Raw genomic sequence first — 22,120 nt, 5'->3', positions numbered from 1 at the left:
TATATATATATATATATATAAAATTTATATATATCATTCATTTTCATTCCTATAAGCCATACCAAGATTTGTGTGCCACAAGCTGGGTTGTACATAAATGAATGAATGAACGAATGAGCAGACTAACAAAACGCTAAGAGGCAGAGTGACGTAGTGGAAAAATACCAGGCTTGTATTCAATTCTAGAACTTGGTCCATTATCTGCCAAACAAATCTAACAAAATTTGTGATCAGCGTGGTTATGAGTCCAAAAAATCAACCTAGAGCATAAGGAGAAGGTGTGCATGTATCTTTGATGCCTAGATCAGCAGCTGTTATGATCGCTAGTAGTGATATCACTAATCATCAACCCTGATTAATGCAGAGATGAGCCTCCTGACTCCAGAAGCCTCACTTCCCGAAACCAGGCATCACTGTCATTGGGTTATATGTCCCAAGCAAAGGGCACTCACGTGAGTTGGTCGATGGTGTGGTAGAAGTCACAGGGGTCAAATTCAACTGGGAGATGTCAAAGTCATCACAGTCGTCTGTATCCTGTGCCACCCCGACTTTGTTGAAGTAACTGGAGAAGGCCTCTGAGGTACAGGTGAGGGAGGGCTGGTCGGGTTTGCGGGAGGGCACGGGTGGAGGCTGGACCATCTGGAAATCCTTAAACATTTCTTTCCCCATTTTCTGCCTGGGCTTGTCGGTCTGTGGACTTGACCTGGTGGAGTCACTCGTGCCTGGGACGGTTGCAAGGGGGGTGAGGGGACCCTGGAACATGGCAGCTGGCAAAGGCATAACAGTTTGTGTGGGCATGAAGGCGGCTGGCGGAAACTGCCCGGCCACAGCTGGCCAGGGCTGCTGAGTGGCAGGAAAGAGACCCGGCTGGCCCCATGCGATGGGCTGAGCCCCCGGCATCACCTGAGCGACTGGTGGCTGAGCACCCATGGCGATCTGCTGTTGGACGAGGGGCTGCTGGCCCCAGAAGGACGGGAGGACGGCGCCCATTGCAACATAACCTGGAAGGGCGAGAAAAGGAGAGTCGGCGTCCTGGAAAAGAAGACTTTGTGGATTTAAGTGATTGACAAATATATATCCATCTCCAGCTGTGCCAGGCTGTGTGCTAGGGACCAGCGATACCAACACGAATAAGACAAGAGTCCCTGATCTCATGGAGCCTGCCTTCCAGAGAACTGGCCAGGAAGATGATTCCTAAGCAGAATCTAGAATGAGTGGGGGTGAGTCCTGCAGGTGCCTGGGGGATGATAATACATTGCATAGTTGTTAAAGTTTCCCAATCTCATAGCCTCAGGAACTGGTGTCTCGCAGAAGGGACAGAAGCCTGGAAAGCTGGGGTGCCAGAGTTTTGACCTGGCCTTTCCTTGGACATGCTGGACAATTTCTATTGCTGAAGTTAAGAGTCAGGCTCTTTGCAATAACAGGTTACTTTCTCTTCAGCACCAAGGCCATGTGCAAAGTGAAACCTTCAAGGCTTAGGGTAAAATTTAAGTGCCAATTCTCACCTATGTAACTTGGACAACATTTCTAGATATATATATATATCTCCTTATCTGTAAAGTGGGCACAAGATGCATGGGATGGCTTGAGCATTAATTGGGATGACATATTTCATGTGCAGAGTACTGCTCCTAACACCAAGACTGTATTCAGTAAATGGTAGCTATTACTATAGTTTGAATCAGAGACTATAAAGTACTTAGTACCCTGCTTGATATATAACTGACATGCAGTAGTAACTATGGGCATTATTTCTGTATTATCATTATTATTCCAATTTTAGAGAAATAAATTGAAGACTGGTGTCAATTTAGGGCCTCTCAAAATAAGCCCAGTGGTAATGGGCTGAGCACTGCAAAACTCTGGAGTATGTACTCAAATATATGACCATAAGAATTCTTCATTGTATCATTCTTATCAGCAGACATATATATATAGTTTAACAGGAGCAGAGGTGACATTTATTATAATAGCAATAATTTCTACTTATTAAATATCAGGAATGTGCTAGTATACTGTCTTTCCTTTGTGACACCCTGTTCCACCAGATGGCCAAGACCAATTTTCATCTTTCACAGTCCAAGAACCTGGCTACCATGGAATGTGTTAGCACACTACAGGCCCACAGGAAACTCCTGTGTGCTTCCAGTGATCCTCATGCTTCTCAGCGGGCATAATGGCCACCTGCCTGTATAGCTGAGTCTGGGAGACAATGGCCATCCAGGAAGAGCAGACAGTAGAGAATCAAGGCTTGCTTGGGCTCTCAAAACAAGCATCTTCGTGGCTGCCAGAAGGAATTTGCAGGTGCAGTACAGTGAGACCAGAACAGAAAGAGTAGTGGATGCAGGGTATCCTAGCAACATCCAGAAGGACAATGGGTGAGGGCAGTGGCACTGATCACATCATGGGCCATGTCTCTAATTCTGGGGAGCCCAGAGAAATGGTGTACAGGGGACCTCACTCCATAGGCCAGTCTCAGATCCACCTGCCCCTCAACCGATGGATATGGGATCCAGTTAATCTTCAAAGCCTGGGCATTTTCTGGCAAGGTATCTAATTTGCCCCACATGTTATGTGTCCCCTGAAAGAAGGTCTGAGGGAGGCACAGAAACATGGGCTTCTTACTGATTAATCTAGCAATATTAAATGCCTTTATGGAAAGAGACAGAGATGTCAACAAACAAAACAAGAGAATCTCCTTGTGGTATGGTCCAACTTCCCTGAGGAGGGGTGAAGAGGAATGGCTGACGGCATTTCAAACTTGACACTTGCTTACATTGCCTCATCTGTTAGGCAATGATGCAGTAGCTTGAATCTACTAATTCTGCCAGCGCTACTGCCCCCTAGGGATGATTAGGGAAATTGGAGCGAGGGTTTTGGTTGTAATGGTAACCGTAGAGGGTGGACCCTATTGGCATTTCAGGGCCTCCCAGCATTGACAGTAGACATTCTACAAGGTGTGGGAATAATGCACAAAACAAAGAATTTCTTCAAATCCTAATTATGATTATTTGAACCTAGAATTGACTTTGAATTACATGGAAATTCAATTTTTTCCACAGTTTTAATGCACTTCATTTTCTAGGAATGTAACAAGTGTGTACATTGAGGAGAAACTGTTTTTTGTTTTATTTGTAACACTCAGGAGTTGTCTGCCATTTTGGAAAATAGCAGTCCCTGCTAGGAACCCTGCTCAGCATGTGTGCCAGTCTGCACTTGTAGCTATAGGTTTCAGAGGTAATACTATTTATAGGTATATGCATCTGATTATTTACTATATCTTATAAGCACATGCCTATTTCCTTACAGTAATGCTTATTTTTAGTATACATTAGCTTTCTTCTATTTCTACTTTATGTTATCATTAGGATATTGTGTTGATTTTTGAAAACTTGTGTAGTTAAGTTACATTATTATCTATGAATTTAATTTCAAGTTATTAAAGGAGATGTTGCAAATATATTTTATAAAAAGAGGGTGCTGGGTCTCACAGGTTGAGACCAACCACAGAACTTTCAATGACCCTGGCCTTGATGACCATGATTTTGGTGAATGGGTTGAGACTTCAGTTTCTACTTAGCCTATTTTTTTTTTTTTGCTTAGTTTTTATTCCATCCTTCTCATTGCCGATGTGGATCATTCTAAAATGCAAATACAGGTGTTCCTTGACTTATGATGTGGTTATACCCTAGTAAACCCAAAGTACACTGAAAATTTTATAAGTTGATGCTGCATTCAACCTGCCAAACATTGTAGCTTAGCAACACAGAACACTGTAGCAGGTACTCAGGATGGCAGGGCTGACCAGGAGGTATAGATCCCAACATCTGCCAAGTATCAGAGCAGAGTACTGTACTGTATATCATTGGCCCAGTACTATACTGTATATCATCGGCCCAAAATTCACAATAAAAGTACCTTTTCTAATGAGTGGGTATTGCTTTCACAGCATTGTAAAGTATAAAAACCTTAAGCCAAAACATTGTAATTTAGTTGTAAGTCAGGGACCATCTGCATGGTGCTCATCATCTTGATTGTAAGGCTCAGATGCCATGGCATGGCTAGGAGCCCTTGGTGGTCAGCCCCTCATATCTCTTCATCGCCATCTTCAATTCCTATCCTATTTGGCATCTTCTTTCCAGCAGTTGAAAACAACACCCCACCTGCCTTTGTCTGTCTGGTCCACCACCCAATTCCTCATGTGCCTAACCCTGACAGGCTCAGTTCCTGTCCCCTCTACTGGAAGCTTTTGCTGGCCCTGAGTGCATCTGGTCTTTCTCTGGGTTTCCACAGTTCTGTGTGGTCCCCTCTGCCATGACACTTGCCACCAGGTGTTGTACTTGCCTGGTTATTCTGTCTTCCCTCATGAGACAATTAACAACCACCTGCCAGCAGGAACCCTTTATTCTCTCTCCCCCTATGCCTAGTGCAGTTTTGGCTCAATCAGCAGCTCCATAAAGGCTCAACACCGAAGAAAGACCCAACATTAGGGTGAATGAGCTGTAAAGGAATCAATGTTTCGTAGCATTTTTCCAGGAGTACAGTAGAATTCTGGGATCCACAGTGCTGTGATCCCTGTTGATTCTGTTGTTGGTGGTGGATTTTTTTTCTCCCTCCCATCCTTTCTTTTTTGTTTTACAAGGAGCTAACAGATGGGTTGTGCACACTTTTCTGGAGAGAGCTATTAGCATGTCTCTCTGGCTTCATGCCATCTGTTCCAGACCAAAGTATGATATTCAGAAGAGAAAAAGAGAGCACAGGGTAATCGGGGGCTGTGTTTGGGAGCTTGCAGGTATCACTTTTGTGGTGGGGGGGTGTCCCTGCAGCCAGAGTTCTCCCCAGGCCTGGGAGCTAAGGCTCTCTGGCCACACTGTGTCAGGCATTCCTAAGGAGACACCTCTGCAGTAGGACTGTGGTAGCATCGGACTCAGGGAACAACTTGGAGCCACTGCGGCCACTTAACAACTTGTTAACCCTTTACTCATTAATGTACAGCAGCAGAGGAAGGAGGTGCCAGGGAGCATCTGTTTATGCATGGAGTTCACATCAATCAGAGACCTCCTTGCTGGGAACGGAAAGGGAACACCTGCATCACTGCTTTGCAGGTAAGTTTTAAAGTGTTGAAAATTGCAATTTATAAACAGATGCTGGCTTCCGGGGACACCCACATTATTTGGAAAAAGGAAAAGAAAGTAGAATAATATATAAGAAACACACTGAATACTAAGGAATCTCAATGTGTATATAGAATTTGTACGGTATGCCTCTTATGCACGTGATCTCGTTCAACTCATTCAGTTATCAAAAATATACTGACTGGGTGCTCGGCTCTATTTTAGTCTCTGGAAATCCTTGCCTCAGTGAAGCTTACACTTAGGGGAAGGTTAATCATTGCAAGAAGCTTCTAGGGTAGCTGTTACTGCTCTCTCTTTCCTTTGTAGGGAGGAATGGCAGCTCCTTGAGGAGAAAACTTGCCACAGTGTGTGAGCAGCAGAGCCAGGGCCCCAGGGAGCAGCGTTCAAATGTCTATTGAACACCTCCTTGTTAACACTGCCAGGCACTGTTAGACATGTTTTACTATATGCACTCACTTGTGTGGTTCTCAGAACACCTCTACGAGGCAAAATTATGATCAAACCCATTTTACAGGTAGGTTCCTTGAGGCTCAGAAGGGATACAGTCAACTGATTACACAGCTGGTGGGTGGCAGAGCCTGTTTTCATACAAGTACATTCTCCGCGGCACCCAGGCCGGAGGTGAAAGTACAGGGTAGACTAGGACATATTTTATAAGTCAGAATAATAATGACAACAATAATGACAAACACAGCACAGCAGCAGCAGTGGGTTTCACATTGTATCTACATGTCCCAGCGTTTTCAAGGTGCTTGATTTTGTTTTCTCCTTTAATTTTCATAATGTTCTTGCAAGGGAAGTATTACTTTTTCAATCCAGTTATAAAGATGAAGAAAGTCTGAATGTGATAGGTTGAGTAATTTGCCCAGGAAACTAGAGCTTATTTTTAAAAGTGGTTCAACTGGCATGGTGGGGTGCACCTTTAGCCTCAGGAGGTTGAAGCAGGAGGATCACCTGAGCCCAGGAGTTTAAGACCAGCCTGGGCAACATAGAAAGAACATGTCTGAACACAAAAGCAGTAATCGCCACAACCAAAAAGGCTGAGCCAGGATGGAAACTCTGCCCATCAGATTCAAAGACGTGGGCATCTCATCCAGTGCATGATGTAGCCCCATTGTGGTCCCATCTCCCCATCACTGCCTCAACAACCAGTGATAGGTAGATGGAAATGTAAGACCTATAGAGGTTTTTAAGACCAGTTAAAGGAGGAAAAGGGGCAACAGTTTAATACCCACTGAAGCATATCATATGCATATCTTAAGTAGAATAAGAAAGCAAAAATATGGTAGTAGAAATCAGTTTTAAACTCATGTTCTAAAAATTGAAATCTTGGATATAATTGATCAATTTTTTTTAATAACTGGAAGAAGTAGCTTTTCCACCATTTGCAGTGTGGCTGGCTAAGTAGTGAGACTAAAACTGTTAATCTGGATTAGGCTGGGGAGACGTCACAAAGGAGACAGGTACCCAAACAGGTCTTCAGAGTGCTTTAAATAGAACACTAACACTGAAATAGACCTGAAATGCATTTAGTGCCATCTTATCATTTATAGAAGGGACTGGAGAGTAGGAAGGCCCCAGTAGGTCCTGGGTCTGGGAAATCCTTAACTCTGATGTGTGATTCCCACCTTGTCCCTTCCTGCCTCCTGCACAGCTGCCATCTCACCTGTGCAGGAGCCCCTCCTGACCATAAGCTCCTTGGCTGGGTCTCTAGGGTCCCCATACCTTGCTCTGTGTTTGGTTCTATCCATATCCCTTATCATTTTCTAACATATTACATAAGTGACTCATTTTATGTCATTGCTTATCTCTGCATAGGAGGCAAGGGCTCCACCTGTTGTGTTCACCAACACACCCCAGGCAACTGGAACAGGAGCTGGCACTGAGCAGGCACTCAGAAAATTTTTGTGGAAGGACCATGCCTGAAGATTAGTAAGCATGAGAGCTTGAGTTCCTAGAGTTCCCATCATATGTCCCAGCATCTTTATAAGAAAAAAAAAAAAAAAGCAAAACATGGGGGGTTCTGAAGAGGAGGCTTAAGCATAGAAGCACGGACATTTATGATAGAAGGTGTTATTCTCATTTTAAATGATATTTCTATTGCACTATTCCCAAGGAGATTTTAATAGTCATTTTAGAACAGGAAAATGAGCCACCACCACCATCCTGTTTCAGGGATGTGTAAAAAGAAATTCAACTGGGAAACTTGGCAATGAATACTTTCCTCAGCTACCTGCAGATTCTCAACTGTAAGTCATAGCATCATCCTCAGCCTCTGCTGCTTCTGAAGGCTCATCATGATCTCTGAGCTCATGAGGAATAACTGTGTTTCAGAACAGAGTATGAATTTTTGTTTCCAATAAAAGCAAGGTTTATATTTGGTGGCAAGAATTTGCTTCTAACACTATGTAATTAAAAGTAATTATTTATAGAAAAAAGTACAAGAAGATTTGTATTCTAAAATATTCAAACTCTCATCTGTCATTTATAAGAATAAAGTCAAGAAAGAAAGATAATGACACAGATTTCAATATGCAGTTAAAGGAAAACACAGAGCCCTTCCAGGCTTCCATGTTTGTTTAAAAAAAAAAAAAAAGAAGAAATCCACCTTTGCTATTTCTAAGAAGAGTGGTCTGGCTGCCTGGAGTGTCTGTTGCCAGGGAAATTGTTCCTAGGGCCACCCATTTGTAACCCACCTGTAATACTGTTACTGTAGATAGTTACCCTGTTTTGAAAGTAATATATATGTTTTAAAGAATATTTGGAAAGCAGAAGAAATACTTTCTAAATCTGTGAGACCCATCACCTTCTCAATTCACTGTTAGCAGTTTGCTCTTCCCATAGGGGTCCCCTGCCACCCTCTATGGGGTACCATGCCTTCCTTGAATCAGCACCAAATAAGGCAGATCCCTTCCACCCCCAGGTGTCAGGAGTTGTATAGGGAGCTGGCTGCATCTCCTCTCCTGCTCACCACTGCCTCTTCCTCTGGCTTAAGTGGACAGAAGAAATGACCTGCATGAATGCACCTGCTATGTATGGATCATGTTCCCCAACACTGTCCACCTCAGTCACCTGGAGTCTTGAACCTTCCGGGTAAAAGACATCAGTGAATTTTAGCTAGCAGCATCCTGGAGCTTTGTATGGAACCTCTACCCATAGGACAGTTTCCCCATGGTACTGAGGAGCTGTGTGAGAGAATGCATGGTGGTCCCACAGATGTTTTGGCATAATTTGGTGCTGATTCAGTCAACTCTTCCTCTCTTTCAATGGAAGGACAGCTAGCAGAGAGGGCTCACCTGAGGGTACAGCAGCAGTGCCGAAAGGTACAGAACCAAACACGTCTGCACTGGCCGGAAGTGTCTGGGATGAAGACGGGATGAAGGCATCACCTGGAGTTGCAGGAGTCTGTGGGAAAGAGAGGCAGGGACACGTGAGCAGTCATCATGCACAGCAGGCAGCAGGGATGAGATGGGGTTGCTGCAGAAGTGAGCCCTAGTCTAGGCCACTTATGCAGTGATACAGACTTTATCTATGGAATGGGAAAATGATACCTCAAGCTGTTGTGAGGATTCAATGAGATCATGCATTTGAAATATTGTTTCATAGGAAGTTATTTAGTACCACACATAGCCATCCAGGAGGTGCTCAAAAATGATAACCAGTATCCTCACGACTTTGTTTGCACCTTACCTATTAGAGTGTGTTTTCAGACCTCCAAGTTATCACACAATATCTGGCTTTCACCCTTCACAGGTCATCCATTAGAACTAAAACACCTGAAGACCTACTGTGGGCCCACCTCAGGGTCTGACACTTAATATGTGGTCCATTCACAGGTGTTGACAAAACGAAAATGAAATTTCAGCACACAGGCCCTTGTATTCTGGTGCCTCCAGAATCTTGCCTGAATTTTCATTTGTGAAGAAAGTAAATACTGTCAAGAACAAAACAAAGCAACTATGCCTGGCCAGCTGAAACTGCCCAGTGCCTGCCTGGCTCATGTTGGGATTCCAGAGAGGTCTACTGCAGGAACTGGTGGCAAGTCAGGAGTACTGAAATAGAAACGTCAGTTCTCATCGTTTTTATGTGTCCATACCTATTTGCAGCAGGCTTTAGCCTATGGAGTATGAACCTGTTTGATGCCATATTATCTTTGTTGGGTGTTCCCCCACTTGGAGTAGACTGGGGCAAGCAAATAATCCTGAAACCATGGCAATTAGGCAAAGCCATTTTTAGCCCAGCAGCTTGCAGGACGAATGACATTGTTCTGAGGACTATTAAACACCAATTAGGACTGCATTGGGGTTCAAGGCCAGAAGCACAGCCATGAGCTGCTGTGTTAAGCATTTTTAAGGATGGTCAGCACGGCTCTCCTCTGCCCACATGACCCTGTGTGAGTCACTTGTCCTCCCAGGGCCTCAGTTTGCACATCTGTACAACACAGGGGATAAAGTTAGAAGAGCTCTTCAGACCTTTCTAGTTCTGTTGCCTCATAGTTCTGCAACTCTGAGTTCCCAGGATGAAGCTGTTTTTCCCCAGAATGGAGGGGCTGAGAATCACTAGAGTCTCCCAGTCCAGCTTCCCTGGAGACAGGAGCTGCCCACCCCCCACCCCCGATGGTTGCTGTGGACATCAGGTGTAGGGAGCAAGGCAGCTGTGCTTAGGCTCCCTGGTGGCAGCTGTGGGCAGCAGGGTCTTATGCCATCTGTTCTCAGTGGTGAGGTTACAGCCCTTTCTCTGTGAGGCGCATCTCGCCAATGAACCGTAGCACCATCTCTGGGTTTGCACAACTGTGCAGTGCCAGAAGAACAGTCCCCTCCCAGCAGCTTCAGCCAGTGCAGCTGCGGCTGACTGCTCTCCACCCACCTCCGGGAATAGGCAGGGAGGGGCCCAGAGGCCATCTCCCTCTTTGCTCTGCAGGGGCTGCAGGGTTGCTTTTGAATGCACACAGCACAGGGTTTCTATTTTGCTATGGTTTTAATTCTTTTTTCTTCTTTTCATTTTCAAATCAGGGCTCCCTGCAAATCTCTGTCTTCCTGAAAGCATTGGCTCAGATTCTCTGGCTGAAGCTCTGGCTTCTTGAGAAATTCAGAAAGCACAGGTCATGGACTGCAAGGCTACCTGGGCAGCAGCAGGTTAGGGAGGGAGGAAATACAACACAGGAGGGAAAGAAGAAGGAGATGGAGATGGTTCCTTTCCTGCTGGCCACCTGTGCTGTGTGGGGCTCATGCCTGATCATGTTGAGTTTCTCCTTCGTGGTCCTATCCAGATAACATACTCCCTGTGGGCAAGACTCGTGTCTCTCCTCTCTGAATCCAGCACAAGAGCAAGCACCCAGGAAACATCCTTTAATTGCTAAATGTGTGGTCTCATTTATTTCTTAAAACAGAAGTGTGATATATGGAAAGCTATTCCCTTCTCTCTCTGTATCTCTCACTCTAATAGGAGAGAAAATTAAGTCTCCGTATTGCTGGTTAGCTTGCTTGAGTCACACAGATTTGAAATTCAGCAGGACCCCCTTTACCCAAGACTCATATTCTCCCCACTGTGTGACTGAGGAAAGAACAAAAAGGGTCGTGGGGCTCAGAGGGAGATGCATACTTACGGGGGGAGAGGTTATATCAGGAGGGGTGGACATGTCCCCAAAAAGTTCTAATTGGGTCACAGCCTGAAAAGACAAAAAAAGATAACAGTGTAACCAGGAAAGCAGACACTGCCCTGGTCTGCTTTAACAGTATAAGAAACCTCGCTCTCCTTGGTCCTGATTGTACGGATGGTAAGCCCAGTCAGTCAGTACTGGACCTTTTGATCCCCAAAGCAATACCTCAGATCACACCCATCATGCAGAGCAGGAGAACCAAGCCTTGCTGCAGTGTATCTGGCTGTTTATCCAGCCTTGGTCAGTGTCACCCACTATTCACCTCCCATGGGTTATAATCGTATCACTTCACAATTGTCCACCATCACATGCCAGCGCTGCCCCCTCTCCAGCAGATAAAGGTGGGCAGCGGTTCCATCGCTGGTTTTCCTGTCCTACACATACACAATGTCTTCCATGTGTAAGGACACCAGGGATGACCTCACGGTCACTTCTTAGTGAATGCTCCCAACAACACTAACCCTGACAGGTAGAAAGCATCATCCCCATTTTTTGCTGATGAATAAATGGATTCTCACAGGGGTGACATCAAGGTCACAGGTCAAGTTTTGGCATTTTCTGCATCTAGAGCATGCAGCCAAATATGTAGTTCCTGAAAGAGTCTATCTCTGGGATTGAAAAAAAAAAACCATAGTTGGAGGAAAAGAAAACATTTCATTCTAATACCAGGAAGGGCATCAAAACAGCATACACATCATCAATCACTACCAGAAACTTTGCTCCAGGAGACACTGTATCTATCATCTGTCCTCCTGCCCATCACACAGAAACACCCAAGCAAGGCTGGCCAGAGCAGCAGAAGAATCCCTCTAAGATACACGTAGAAATAGATCTGCATCTACTTCCAGCTTCAGAGATGGCAGAAAGCGTCTGGCCAAGAACCAAGTGGCCTGACTTAATTAAAAGAAGGACATAATCACATGCTTTGTGCAAATCTGTCCACTGAGGAAACACCACTTTCCACTCATCTTCAGATCTTAAGTGATAGCTTCTAATTGAGGAAAGCTAAAATCACCAGTAATAGATGGCACAGGGAGAGTCCAATGGCCCTGCCATCTAGGTCCCCTGCACGCAAATTATGCTCTACCAAGTCCTTGCTGGAGCTCTGGAGTTCACACAGAGAAAGAGATATTCTTTGTTCCTGACAAGTAAGCTCTGGGCTCAGAAAAAGGTCCCATGTCTGGGGATATACTGCCATGGTATCTTTCCAACTTCTGCAGTATCTTAGAGCTACAACTCCCTACATGGAGGATAAAGATGATAAACTCCTCTCCATACTTACTGACAACAGTACAGGCTGAGCATAGCTAATCCGAACTTCCCAAATCCAAAATGCTCTAAAATACAAAACTTTCTGAGCACTGATATAGAGTCACAGGTGAAATATCCCACCCTTTACCCCATGTGATGGGCTGCGGTCAAAACACAGGGTCACAGAAGATACCGGATAAAATATTTTTAGGCTGTGTGTGTATAATGTTTATGAAACAAATGAATTCTCTGTTTAGACTTGAGTTCCATCCCTAAGATATTTCATTAAGCATGCCAACATTCCCAAATCAAGAACAATCCAAAATCGGCAACATACCCGGTGGCAGGCATATTCGTTAAGGGACTCAACTTCTAGCAGATGGACTTGCTTTGAAGTTTGGCTAAGCCTGATTCAAAAGGCACAGAAACTTTCTGCTGGAAGGGAAGAGGCGTAGCCTTCTTTGTTGAGTCATTTTCAATCCTTCTCCTTGGGCTTTTGGATTGAACAATAGAGCCTGGTACACAGGAGGGTCCCCTAAATATTAATTTTCTTTTTAACCACACAGTGGGTTTTTTTCCCCTTTTCTATAGACATTAAACAAGAGATGGGTGCTAGGTGCTATGTGAGGTGCTGGGGGCATAATAAAGAGAAATGCCAACCAAGTCCCAAGCTCCTGGGAATTTATAGTCTGCTGGGGACAGTCATCTATAGATGCAGATCCTTTTAAGGGGGACTGGAAGGATTGACAACAGATTTCCAGGGCACATGGGAGCATGCAGAAGACTGAGCCCAGCTCGAGCAAATACATTTAGGAAGGGTTTTCAAAAGGGAAAGCCCAGAACTGAATCTCACAGGAAAAGAGCCACAAGCCAGGAAAGAAGGAAGAGGAGGGGGCTTCCCCAAGGAGCACGCAGGTGGCAGAGCAGCAGTTTGGTGTTCCCTGCATGAAGGTGGGGAGAGGAGGTTGGTGTGTGGATGGGGCAACGTGACGGTGGGACTTTGTGCATTTCGGTATTTCCTGCTGACTTTACTAACAGGATTCCCTCTCAGGGGGTAGCAGCCCAGCAGCTGATGGAATGAGGTGGCTGGCATGCTGGGTGCTCTCCCAAATCTGGAGGGAACCTTGGGGCTTTTCGTGGGTTAGCCTTCTTCAGCATGTTAGTAATATCTCATATGATTTGGTGAAACTGTGCCAGTTCTTTCAACTCCCTTCCAACGTCCTAAAAGGGCTAATTCTACCTGATGAATTTACATGTAGCTTCCAGGCTTCGTTGTGATTGGAACTTGACGCTTTTAAAATGGCCCATAACGATTTTCAGTGTTTGGAAAATATTAAAATGAAGTTAATAATTAAGTCACATGATTTACATTTCAAGTGTGGCATACTTTTACTAACATTATAAATATAATTTATTGGCTAATTTTCTCCTTAAGCACAACTTTTAAAATAACCTTCCTCCTTGAGATATAGGCGCTCCTCTTGCCAGATGATTTTCACTCAAGGATTAAACGAGAAAAACATGGAGAGGCATAAAACATAGATTGTTATTTCGTTCCATTGGATTTGCTGTTTAAATAGAACCCTGAGTTAATTAAATTTTATAGAAAAAGGAGATTCTTGGGCTATAAAATTAAAAATAATCCAAATAACCATGTCTGATGCAGAACCTGGGATAATATCTATTTTCACAGCCCTCCTCCCCACATGAACCCCAGTCCTTGTATTTGTAACCTAATAAAAACCATGTTCCATCTGAAAATATTGTCCTAATTAATCATTTTTAAGGCCCCAAGAGAATAAAACTAACTGTTTACATTTGTAAAATGCTTTATGGCTTGCAAGACACTTTTTAGCACATTATCCTTTTGGACGCTCTGAGCCGTATGCAGTCGGCAGCACAGGACCATGGCCACTGCTGGCCCCAGGCAGCCTTGACAGAAGGTCAAGCACTACTAAACGACATACCCTCTGATCGGAGGCCAGGGTTCCTAAGAGATCTGCAATGATGGGCCTCCATTGAAACATCTGGAGGGTCAATGCAAGGTCCTGCTCACCCCAGAGGAAGGCCTTTTCACCAAAGGCACCTCAGATATTATCCGGCAGAGAGATCTAGCTGTAGAGGGCAGACTTGGGCCCCTCTTTGGGCTGCTAGATATTTCCAGGTATATACAGAGGGACACTGGAAGCTGCCAAGGGCAGTGAAGGAAATGAGAAGAAGCTAGATGTTTAGGAGGTGCCCTTCAACATCTCTATGAGGTCTGTCCCTTTCCCAGACATTCTTTGATATGAACAGGTGAGGATTGCCCAGAGTATCTGGAGCACTATGCAACTGCTGCTCAAGATTGCTCTCCCGATCCTTCTGTTGCAACTAGACCACTAGGACCTCCTGAGGAGAAATATGAAGGCACCACTGAATGTGACCCCCAAGACATTCACATAGACCTGTTCCCTAGGTTTTGGCATCCGAAGCTCCATGAGACCCTTTAGGTAGCAAAGGTATGGGAGTTCCTGTCACGCATCAGCTACTGTGTGTGCGTCCAGAGTAAAGGACCAAGACCACAAGCCTTGCTTGAGGCCATGAGTTGGCTGTTTTATGGAAAGACAGACCTACAGACACAGTCAATGCAGTGCTGTGGAGGACAGAACCCAGGAGGCTGTGAAAGAAAAGGCTGTCCCAGGGCATTTGGACATGGCCTTCCTCCTTCCTAGAGCGCTCACCCATGCCTTCTCCCATTGTCTTTCCTGTCCATCTTCCAGAACACAAATTAGAACATGATTTTTTTTCTGGGAAGTTGTTTCCTAACTCAATTTGTACCCCACCCCATTGCGCAGAACAGCTTATCTGGCCCTCAGCGGTTCTCTGGCTTGGGTGACAGGGACATCACTTGGAGAAAAATTGCTGCTGCCTAGCCCCACCCTGGAGATACTGAATTAATTGGGGTGAGGAATAATCTAGTCAACAGAACACTGAAAGCTCTTCCAGTCATTCTAAATTGCTGCCACGGTTGACAATCCTTGTATTAGAGGCTTCTGAACACCTGGTGTTCAGGAGCGATAATGCTCACTGGCCTGGCCTTCAACCAATCTGAGCAAACATTGGCTGCACGCCAGCCCATCTATACCAGGGCATGTACTTGGTGGAGAGTGGCCCTGCCTCTACTGAGTTTCTAAGAGTGTCCTGGGCAGGTCTTCCGTACGTATCTGAATTCCTAGGCTGCTAGGCTAGGATACACCAGGGAGGCTGCTCTACCCTGCCCTGCCCTGCACCACCCTATCCTAAACTGCCTTCTTTCCCCCTTCCCTATCCTCTACTCCCCTTCCCTGCCTCGCCCTGCCCTCTGCAATGATGTACCAAGTCACACCACGACATTCTTGAGCACAGCGCTGTGTCTTCCTCTCTCTTTCCCTTTAATGTCTGTCAGAATGTCTGGGATGTAACAGGAGCTTCCAAAATTCATGGAATGAGAAGAAGAGGTGTCACCTCCTCTCCAAGGCACTATCCCCTTACAGGTGTGCACACATGTATATGCAAGCTCACTTTCTGACCTCATGCAGGCCCTGCCCACAGTCTTCCTGTGAAGATTAGACAGGTCCCGACTGGAGCCGTGGGGTGCAGAGCCCGCCGTTCGTGCAATTCAATATGAAATGCACGAGAATGACCACGGAGGGTCGGCAGGAGCCTCGGGGCCTTACCTTGGTGACCTCAAAAATCTCATCAAAGTCCACCGACGGGTGTCTGTTCTGTAACCACAAGGCAATGGCTGATGAGCATGAAATGAGTGATGGCACAGAGACACACAACAATCAACGTGACAGGGCCCGCTCCTCCTTACCGGCGAGGCTGCAGCAAACCGTTCTTCAAAATCCTCAAACGGGTGGCTGTTCTGAAAGCGCAAGGGATGATGAATGAGGATGAAGTGAATGACACACAAATGACATGGATTTATGAGTTTAATGATGACGGCGTCGATGGTTTACACTCCCATGGTCTCGGGGCGGGAGCTGTTGCCAATGTACTGTGAAGATCCTGGGAGATGCTTCTAGCCCAAGCAGATGATAAAATACCAGTCTGGTTAGGGAACAGAGCAGGGGCCGATCTGCAAGTTGAAAGTCCACCTTCCTGCACACGCAGGCACCACCCAGCCCGCCTGGCAGTGGCTGTCGATAGAGTGAGATGCTGATACTTAAGATTTTTCTCTTAAGAAGAAAATGCCATTCTGTGCTTTAGCCAAACTTCACTCTGCAGCATAGCTTTGCCTGTGCCACTGTACATGTCCTCTCTGCCCAAACGCTGCTCTTCTCACCTCTGCAAGCTCATTGCTCACCAAATTCCTGCAGCCCTGCCGAAAAGCACCTCTAGCATGAAGAATTACTCGATTCCTTGAGCTGAAAATCCTCCTCCAAAAACCCTCAGCTGGGTGCTCCCTCAAGCAGGGACCGTGGGGTATTTAATCCCCAGCCCCCAACAGCTGCCCGAGGGTCTAGCACATGCTCAACGTATGTGAATGAATGTATGTCTTAGAAGTAACTGGCAGTTGGCCAAATCTAATTGTTCTCTTAACTTTCTATTTTACTATTTATATTATATGTTACAGATAATACCTATATCTCATATCCATGTATATTTTAATGAACACATTTTGGTCCATATGTACAAGCTAATTATTCTTTGGATGGTTTCCAAGTAGTATAACATTAATGTAAATCCACAAATATTGGCATTAAAATGGAGCTATTATGCAGGAACAGAAATAGCTGCATCAATTCCTAATTTTGAGGGGAGCTTGGTTGGCAGTGGAAGAGTGGGGAGACTATTACCTGCCTTCTTACAATACTTCTCATTGGCTAGAAACCACTTCCACCCTGTTTGTAGAAAACGTGACTGTCCCTCAGCCCCAGTTACAGGATGCAGAGGGAACAGGGGACCAATGTGCCCACGACTACATCACAGGGCCTCAGGCCCCATGAGTCCTGCCCGCGGCCACCTGTTTCTACCAGGCACTGGTTCGCCATGACCTAGCTGTGACTTCAATGAGCTGAAAAGCCACCACATTAAAATAACCCCCATTACTGTTTGGTCAGACGTGGGGCGTGGTGGTGAGACTGTATTAGTCTAAGTGATCCTGAAATCTACCGTGTGGCCTAAAAGGTTAAGGTTGTGTCGCTACATCCTTAATAAATTCCCACACTTCTAGGGATTTATGGCAGGGCCCCTACCAACTAGCTCTGGGTCATAACTTTTAATAAAAACATTTTTTAGTGTCCAAAATCTCATTACATCTGTCCAATATAAAAAAAGCAAATGGCTTCAGAGCATGATGGATGAATTAAATAAATTTGAAAAACAGCCCGTGGTGGAGTCTCATAAAAACCTCACCACGTCCCACATAATGAAAATGTGGGAGGATCACCAGCGTTGGCGTGAGCCTGTCACCTTCCTGGTGACAGAAGAGGTGGCCTTTGGTGAGGGGCAGAGCTGAAGTGTGATGGGCGATTTTTACAAGTTCTGATGAAGTGTGGTTTGAGTGACACTTTGGAGCCACACAGATGTGGACCAAGTCCTGTTCACGCTACTTCCTGGCCCCGTGACCCTGAATGAGGCCATTAGTCTCAGTTTTCTCACTTCTAAAGTGGGGCTCGTAATGATGCCTCCCTGTCTAGTTTATTGAGAGGATTAACTGAATTGTGTGTGCACTCTTGGTTGGTGTTAGGCACATAGTAAATGCTCAATAAAAAGTAGCCATTATTTTGTATCTTACCCAGTTTTATGGTTCATTTTAAAAAGGGACACACACATAGGTTTTAATGTTAGGAACTATTATTAATGTTGAAAATAGAAGAAGAAACAAAAATCTTTCTGGACACTCCACTTTAGAAACCTCTACCATTCAGAAGCACAGGCCAGACCCTGTGTGACAGGATGCCTAACACTGCTGGGCTTTCCAGCTTCAGTGCTGAACTGTGCACTTCATTCACAACCCCTTGCCCTCTCTCTTGTCTTGCTCCTGGCTGCAGTCCTGCCTGACCATATTCCTCCCATCTGTATCTTTTGTTCCAGGGGCTATGTTACCTTACTGCTCTCTCTGGCTTGGTCATTGCCCAGCGCTCCTTTCTTCTGTCTGGGTAACCTTTGGTGATGGCAGTGCCCTTGATCAAGCCAGGGCAAGATCCTTCCAGCCAGTGCACCTTTCCCTAGCTGGGTCTTATGGTTCCCTGGGCCCCGCCACCCCTGCCCCACATCCCCAACTCTTGCCTTGCCCACACCTACCACTAGAGTTTCAGTTCATTTATATTCAAGTCTGAGTGCGTCTTCTAATAGATAGATGTGTTTTTCATACTATCAGAGCATGCACGTAGCTTTCTGTTTCACTTTTGTACACTCAACATGATGTCAAATGTACCCACAACTTCAGCTTCCAATGAGGGAATTTAAAAGAAGATATTTTCCTGTGTTGTTTCGATACAGTTCTACTCTGAATTTTCATGAAGACACTGAGATAAAGTTCCCATGAGGAGGTTCCCTTCCCATAATCTCTTCTTGAAGCAGGAGGGACACTATCGCTCCGTAACCAGCGAAGGTAACTAGCGAGACTAGATTGATGCTCCTCTTTCAGCAAACATGACAGTGGATGAGATGGGAACTGGGGTGCAAATATCAAAAAGGATGAATACTTACTTAGAGCTTCCAAGTCAGAAATGTGCTGTGGTTCTTGGCCACACAGTACAACCCCCTTGGGGGAGCCTTCATGAGATTCCTGGTGCCTGCCACCACCAGAGATTTGTACTCCGTGGGTGCTGGCTCCAGGAGCCTTTAAAAGCTCCCCAGGTGATGCTAATGTGCAGCCAGCTTTGTGAATTACTGTGCTGGGGAATGAACTCTCTGTAGGAATAATCAGCGAACGTCCTACTGGGAAAACTGAAAGCATCTTGATTGATTAGGTAATTGATTAATTAATTCTTCAACAAAATGTTCACTGGGTGCTTTGCACATGCATGTCCTGGAGATTCAACAATACACAACACTCTGTCTCATCAGCTAAGATACATCGTCATTGCAATATGGGAGTGGACAGGATGGGGTGAAAGGGGACATAAGGCTACTAGATCTAAGCTCTGAACTCAGACCCAGGGTGCAAAGCATTGATTCAATTACCCATTTAGAAGGCTCAGGAGAAATGGATTAACTTAGGTGATTGCTAACTGCACTAAGGACACCTAGTGATTCCAGGCATTCAAGTGCATGTTATCTTTTCCTAGTGAATGATTTAACAAGCAAGGCACATGCTAATGAAGCCTAATTCCTTCTGGCCTATGGAGCAGCTTATGTTTTGTCACCTTTAGCCATGAGTAAACAGCCACTTTCGTACTGTTTGGCAACTGAAGAATAAAGATGACAGGTAAAGATGGGGGACAGAAACTATGATATTGATCAGTGGCTTCTCCCTAGAGCAGCGCTGTCCAACAGAGCTATCCATGATGAGGGAAAGCTCTTGGTCTTGTGCAACATGGTAGGAGCCACATGTGGCTTTTGAGCACTTCAAATATGGCTAGTGTGACCGATGAACTGAATTTTCAATTTTATTTTGTTTTAATCAGTTTCAATTCAAACAGCCACATGTGACTAGGGTATAAGACAGCACAACTCTAGATAAAACATGTTAACAAAGTAGATCAAACAAACTTCCAGTGATTGGGTGCTTCCCAAATACTAGACCTATGCCTTCCTCCAACATCCCCAGCTATTCTTTTAAGGAATATTACACATTTGCATTGACTGGAATTAAACTGAGTGGAGAATTAAATTCTTTGCTGTCTAGACAGTACCATGAAATCAGATTCAGTTTGCAAAAACAGCAACCACCTTCTGGATATGAAGTTTTTTTCTTCAATTGCCTGGGCCTGAGTTAGATCCAGATAGTTGTAGGGCTTTTTAAAGAAAATTAAGATCATGTTTCAAGTGTAAATTCATGAAACCCCATCATCACTCAAACGAAACAGAATCCTATGTGATTTCCAAGCATCCTGGACCTCCTGAGATGTGGAGGAAAGTCCTTGATATGGACTTTCTTAATTTGAACAGAAGGTCAGGAAGTGGACACTGGTGAAAGAAATGTGCTGGTGTATTAGTCAGGCACTGCACGAAGGGCAGGGGATAGTGGACAAAACTCAGGGCATTAAGCTCACCTGATGGCTAAAGAGAATGAATGAGGGGGGGCCTCTGGGTGAAGACTCCGACCCTGCAGTCTGGCCTTTCTAACTTTTCATCTCAAGGAAACCAAACTGTCAAGAAGATCAACTGGCTTTTGCATTAGTTAGTTTTTCATCACTGTGACCAAAGGACCTGACAAGAACAACTTAGAGGAGAAAAAGTTCCTTTTCAGCTCACAGTTTCAGAGGTTCAGGTCATGGTCAGCCAACTCCACTGTTGTTCTAAAGTGAGGCAGAACAACATGGCTGAAGGACATAGCAGAGGAACGCTGCTCATTTTGTGGCAGTCAGGAAGGCGGGGGGGGGGGGAGAGAGAGAGGGAGGGAGGACACTCAAAGAGCCAAGGTCAAGATATAATCCACAAAAGCATGCCCCAGTGACCACACCCTACCTGCCCATAGTTACTACCCAAAAGTCCATTCAAATTATGAACCCATCAAATGGATTAATCCACTGATAAGGTTACAACTCTCTTAATTGTCTCACCTCTGAACATTGTTGATGCCTAACATGAGTTTTTCAGGTGAAAGCTTGTATCCAAACCCTAAAAGCTGGTAATTGAAAACACTGGACACCTTAAAAGTGAGAAACAAAATGTTTTAAAAAGAGAGAGAATGGAAAGTAAAAAGTGGGGAACTAAATTTCTGAGTTCAAAGCAGCGCTCCATCACTGGCATCTCCTTGGGTCCACACCTTCACTGCTTGAGCCTCATTTTTCTCTGCAAAATAGGGATGATGATGCTTACGGTGTAGGCTTGGTGAGAGGAAGGGGAAGAAGACTGGTGTGCACAAACACAGCACAGCAACTGACAGAGTCAAGTCCCAGTGGACCTTAGCTCCCTTTCCACAGTTAAGTAGGGGAAGAATGGAAGAAGTGGGGGAGGAGGGAGGAAATAAAGGAAAGGAAGACGGGGAAAGAGACAAAGGAGGGAGGAAGGAGAGCTATGGAATGATTTACTTGGTGGGTGCCATGGCTTGAATGTGTCTTATGTGCTCCCCTAGAAGAGCCTCCCAAGTGGTGATACTGAGAGGTGGTGGAACCTTATAGGAGTTGGACCTTAGGTCACGGGGTGTGACATATTTCTTTCTTTTTTTCTTTTTTTTTTGGTGGTGCTGGGGATGTGAGGTATTTCTTGTGCAATCCCTTTGGTAGCTCCTGTGTGACCTCTTGAGTTGTTGAGAGAGGGCTGTTATAAAAGGAGCAAGCCTGCCCATGGCTGTCCCTGTTCCAGATGTGACTTCTCCCTCTGACATCTACTTTTGCCATTGCCAGTTGCTGTTGAGCATGGGATCCTCACTGGAACTGAGCCAATGCAGGTGCCATGGCCTGAAACCTCCCAAACTATGAGTTGTACAAACCCTTCCTCTTTATAAGGTTAGCTGCCTCCAGTATTTCATTATAGTATTGCAAAGCTGACTAACAGAGTGGGTGAGGGAAAGCTGTGGTAGAAGCGTGTGAAACACTGGTCCAGGGAAAGGGGAAAATGACCTGGAGAAGGAAATGAAGTGCAATGGGGTCTTTCCAGAGCAGACACTGCAGCACCCCTGCTCAAGAGCTTCCCAATTTTCAACATGAGCAAGGCTGTTTTTCTGGATGTTTGCCCAGTCACTCTGCCTCTACCCCTGCTGCTCTCCATGCCCCCCACCCCTTTCCATCCCTTACCCCTAATTTAGAACTCAGTCAGTGACTCCAAATTCTTATGCCCAGATTTTCTAAATCATATCCATTATTTTTTTTGAAAATATCCATGAGGATGAGGTTGGCGGCAGGATTTGCAGGTTGCTGCTGATTACGCAATGAGGTACCCATAGCTAAAATACAAATGGCTGAATAAATTTGATCTGGGAAAGAGCTGTTACAAAGGT

At 45.1% G+C, this 22,120-nt stretch overlaps 1 protein-coding gene across 6 annotated transcripts in view; it reads right to left on the bottom strand.

Moving 5' to 3' along the window:
- Dab1 (DAB adaptor protein 1) overlaps nucleotides 1-22,120 on the bottom strand; it is a 1,139,889-nt gene that overhangs the window by 18,783 nt on the left and 1,098,986 nt on the right. For 4 of the 6 annotated variants that reach the window (XM_048815307.1, XM_048815306.1, XM_048815309.1 and 1 more), the window contains 3 exons: nucleotides 10,741-10,803; nucleotides 8,432-8,540; nucleotides 453-1,001 (listed from right to left, as the gene is read on the bottom strand). In XM_048815307.1, coding sequence (XP_048671264.1) covers nucleotides 453-1,001; nucleotides 8,432-8,540; nucleotides 10,741-10,803 — 721 coding nt within the window. Of the gene's footprint in view, nucleotides 1-452; nucleotides 1,002-8,431; nucleotides 8,541-10,740; nucleotides 10,804-15,740; nucleotides 15,789-15,880; nucleotides 15,932-22,120 lie in introns of all 6 variants that reach the window. The other 2 variants (XM_048815305.1, XM_048815304.1) reach the window with 1 other exon arrangement.

This window comes from Marmota marmota, unplaced genomic scaffold (genome assembly GCF_001458135.2).
Source record: "Marmota marmota marmota unplaced genomic scaffold, marMar, whole genome shotgun sequence".
Taxonomy (NCBI): domain Eukaryota; kingdom Metazoa; phylum Chordata; class Mammalia; order Rodentia; family Sciuridae; genus Marmota; species Marmota marmota.
Note: the sequence above shows the minus strand (reverse complement) of the source record. Positions and strands in the feature narration are given on the sequence as shown.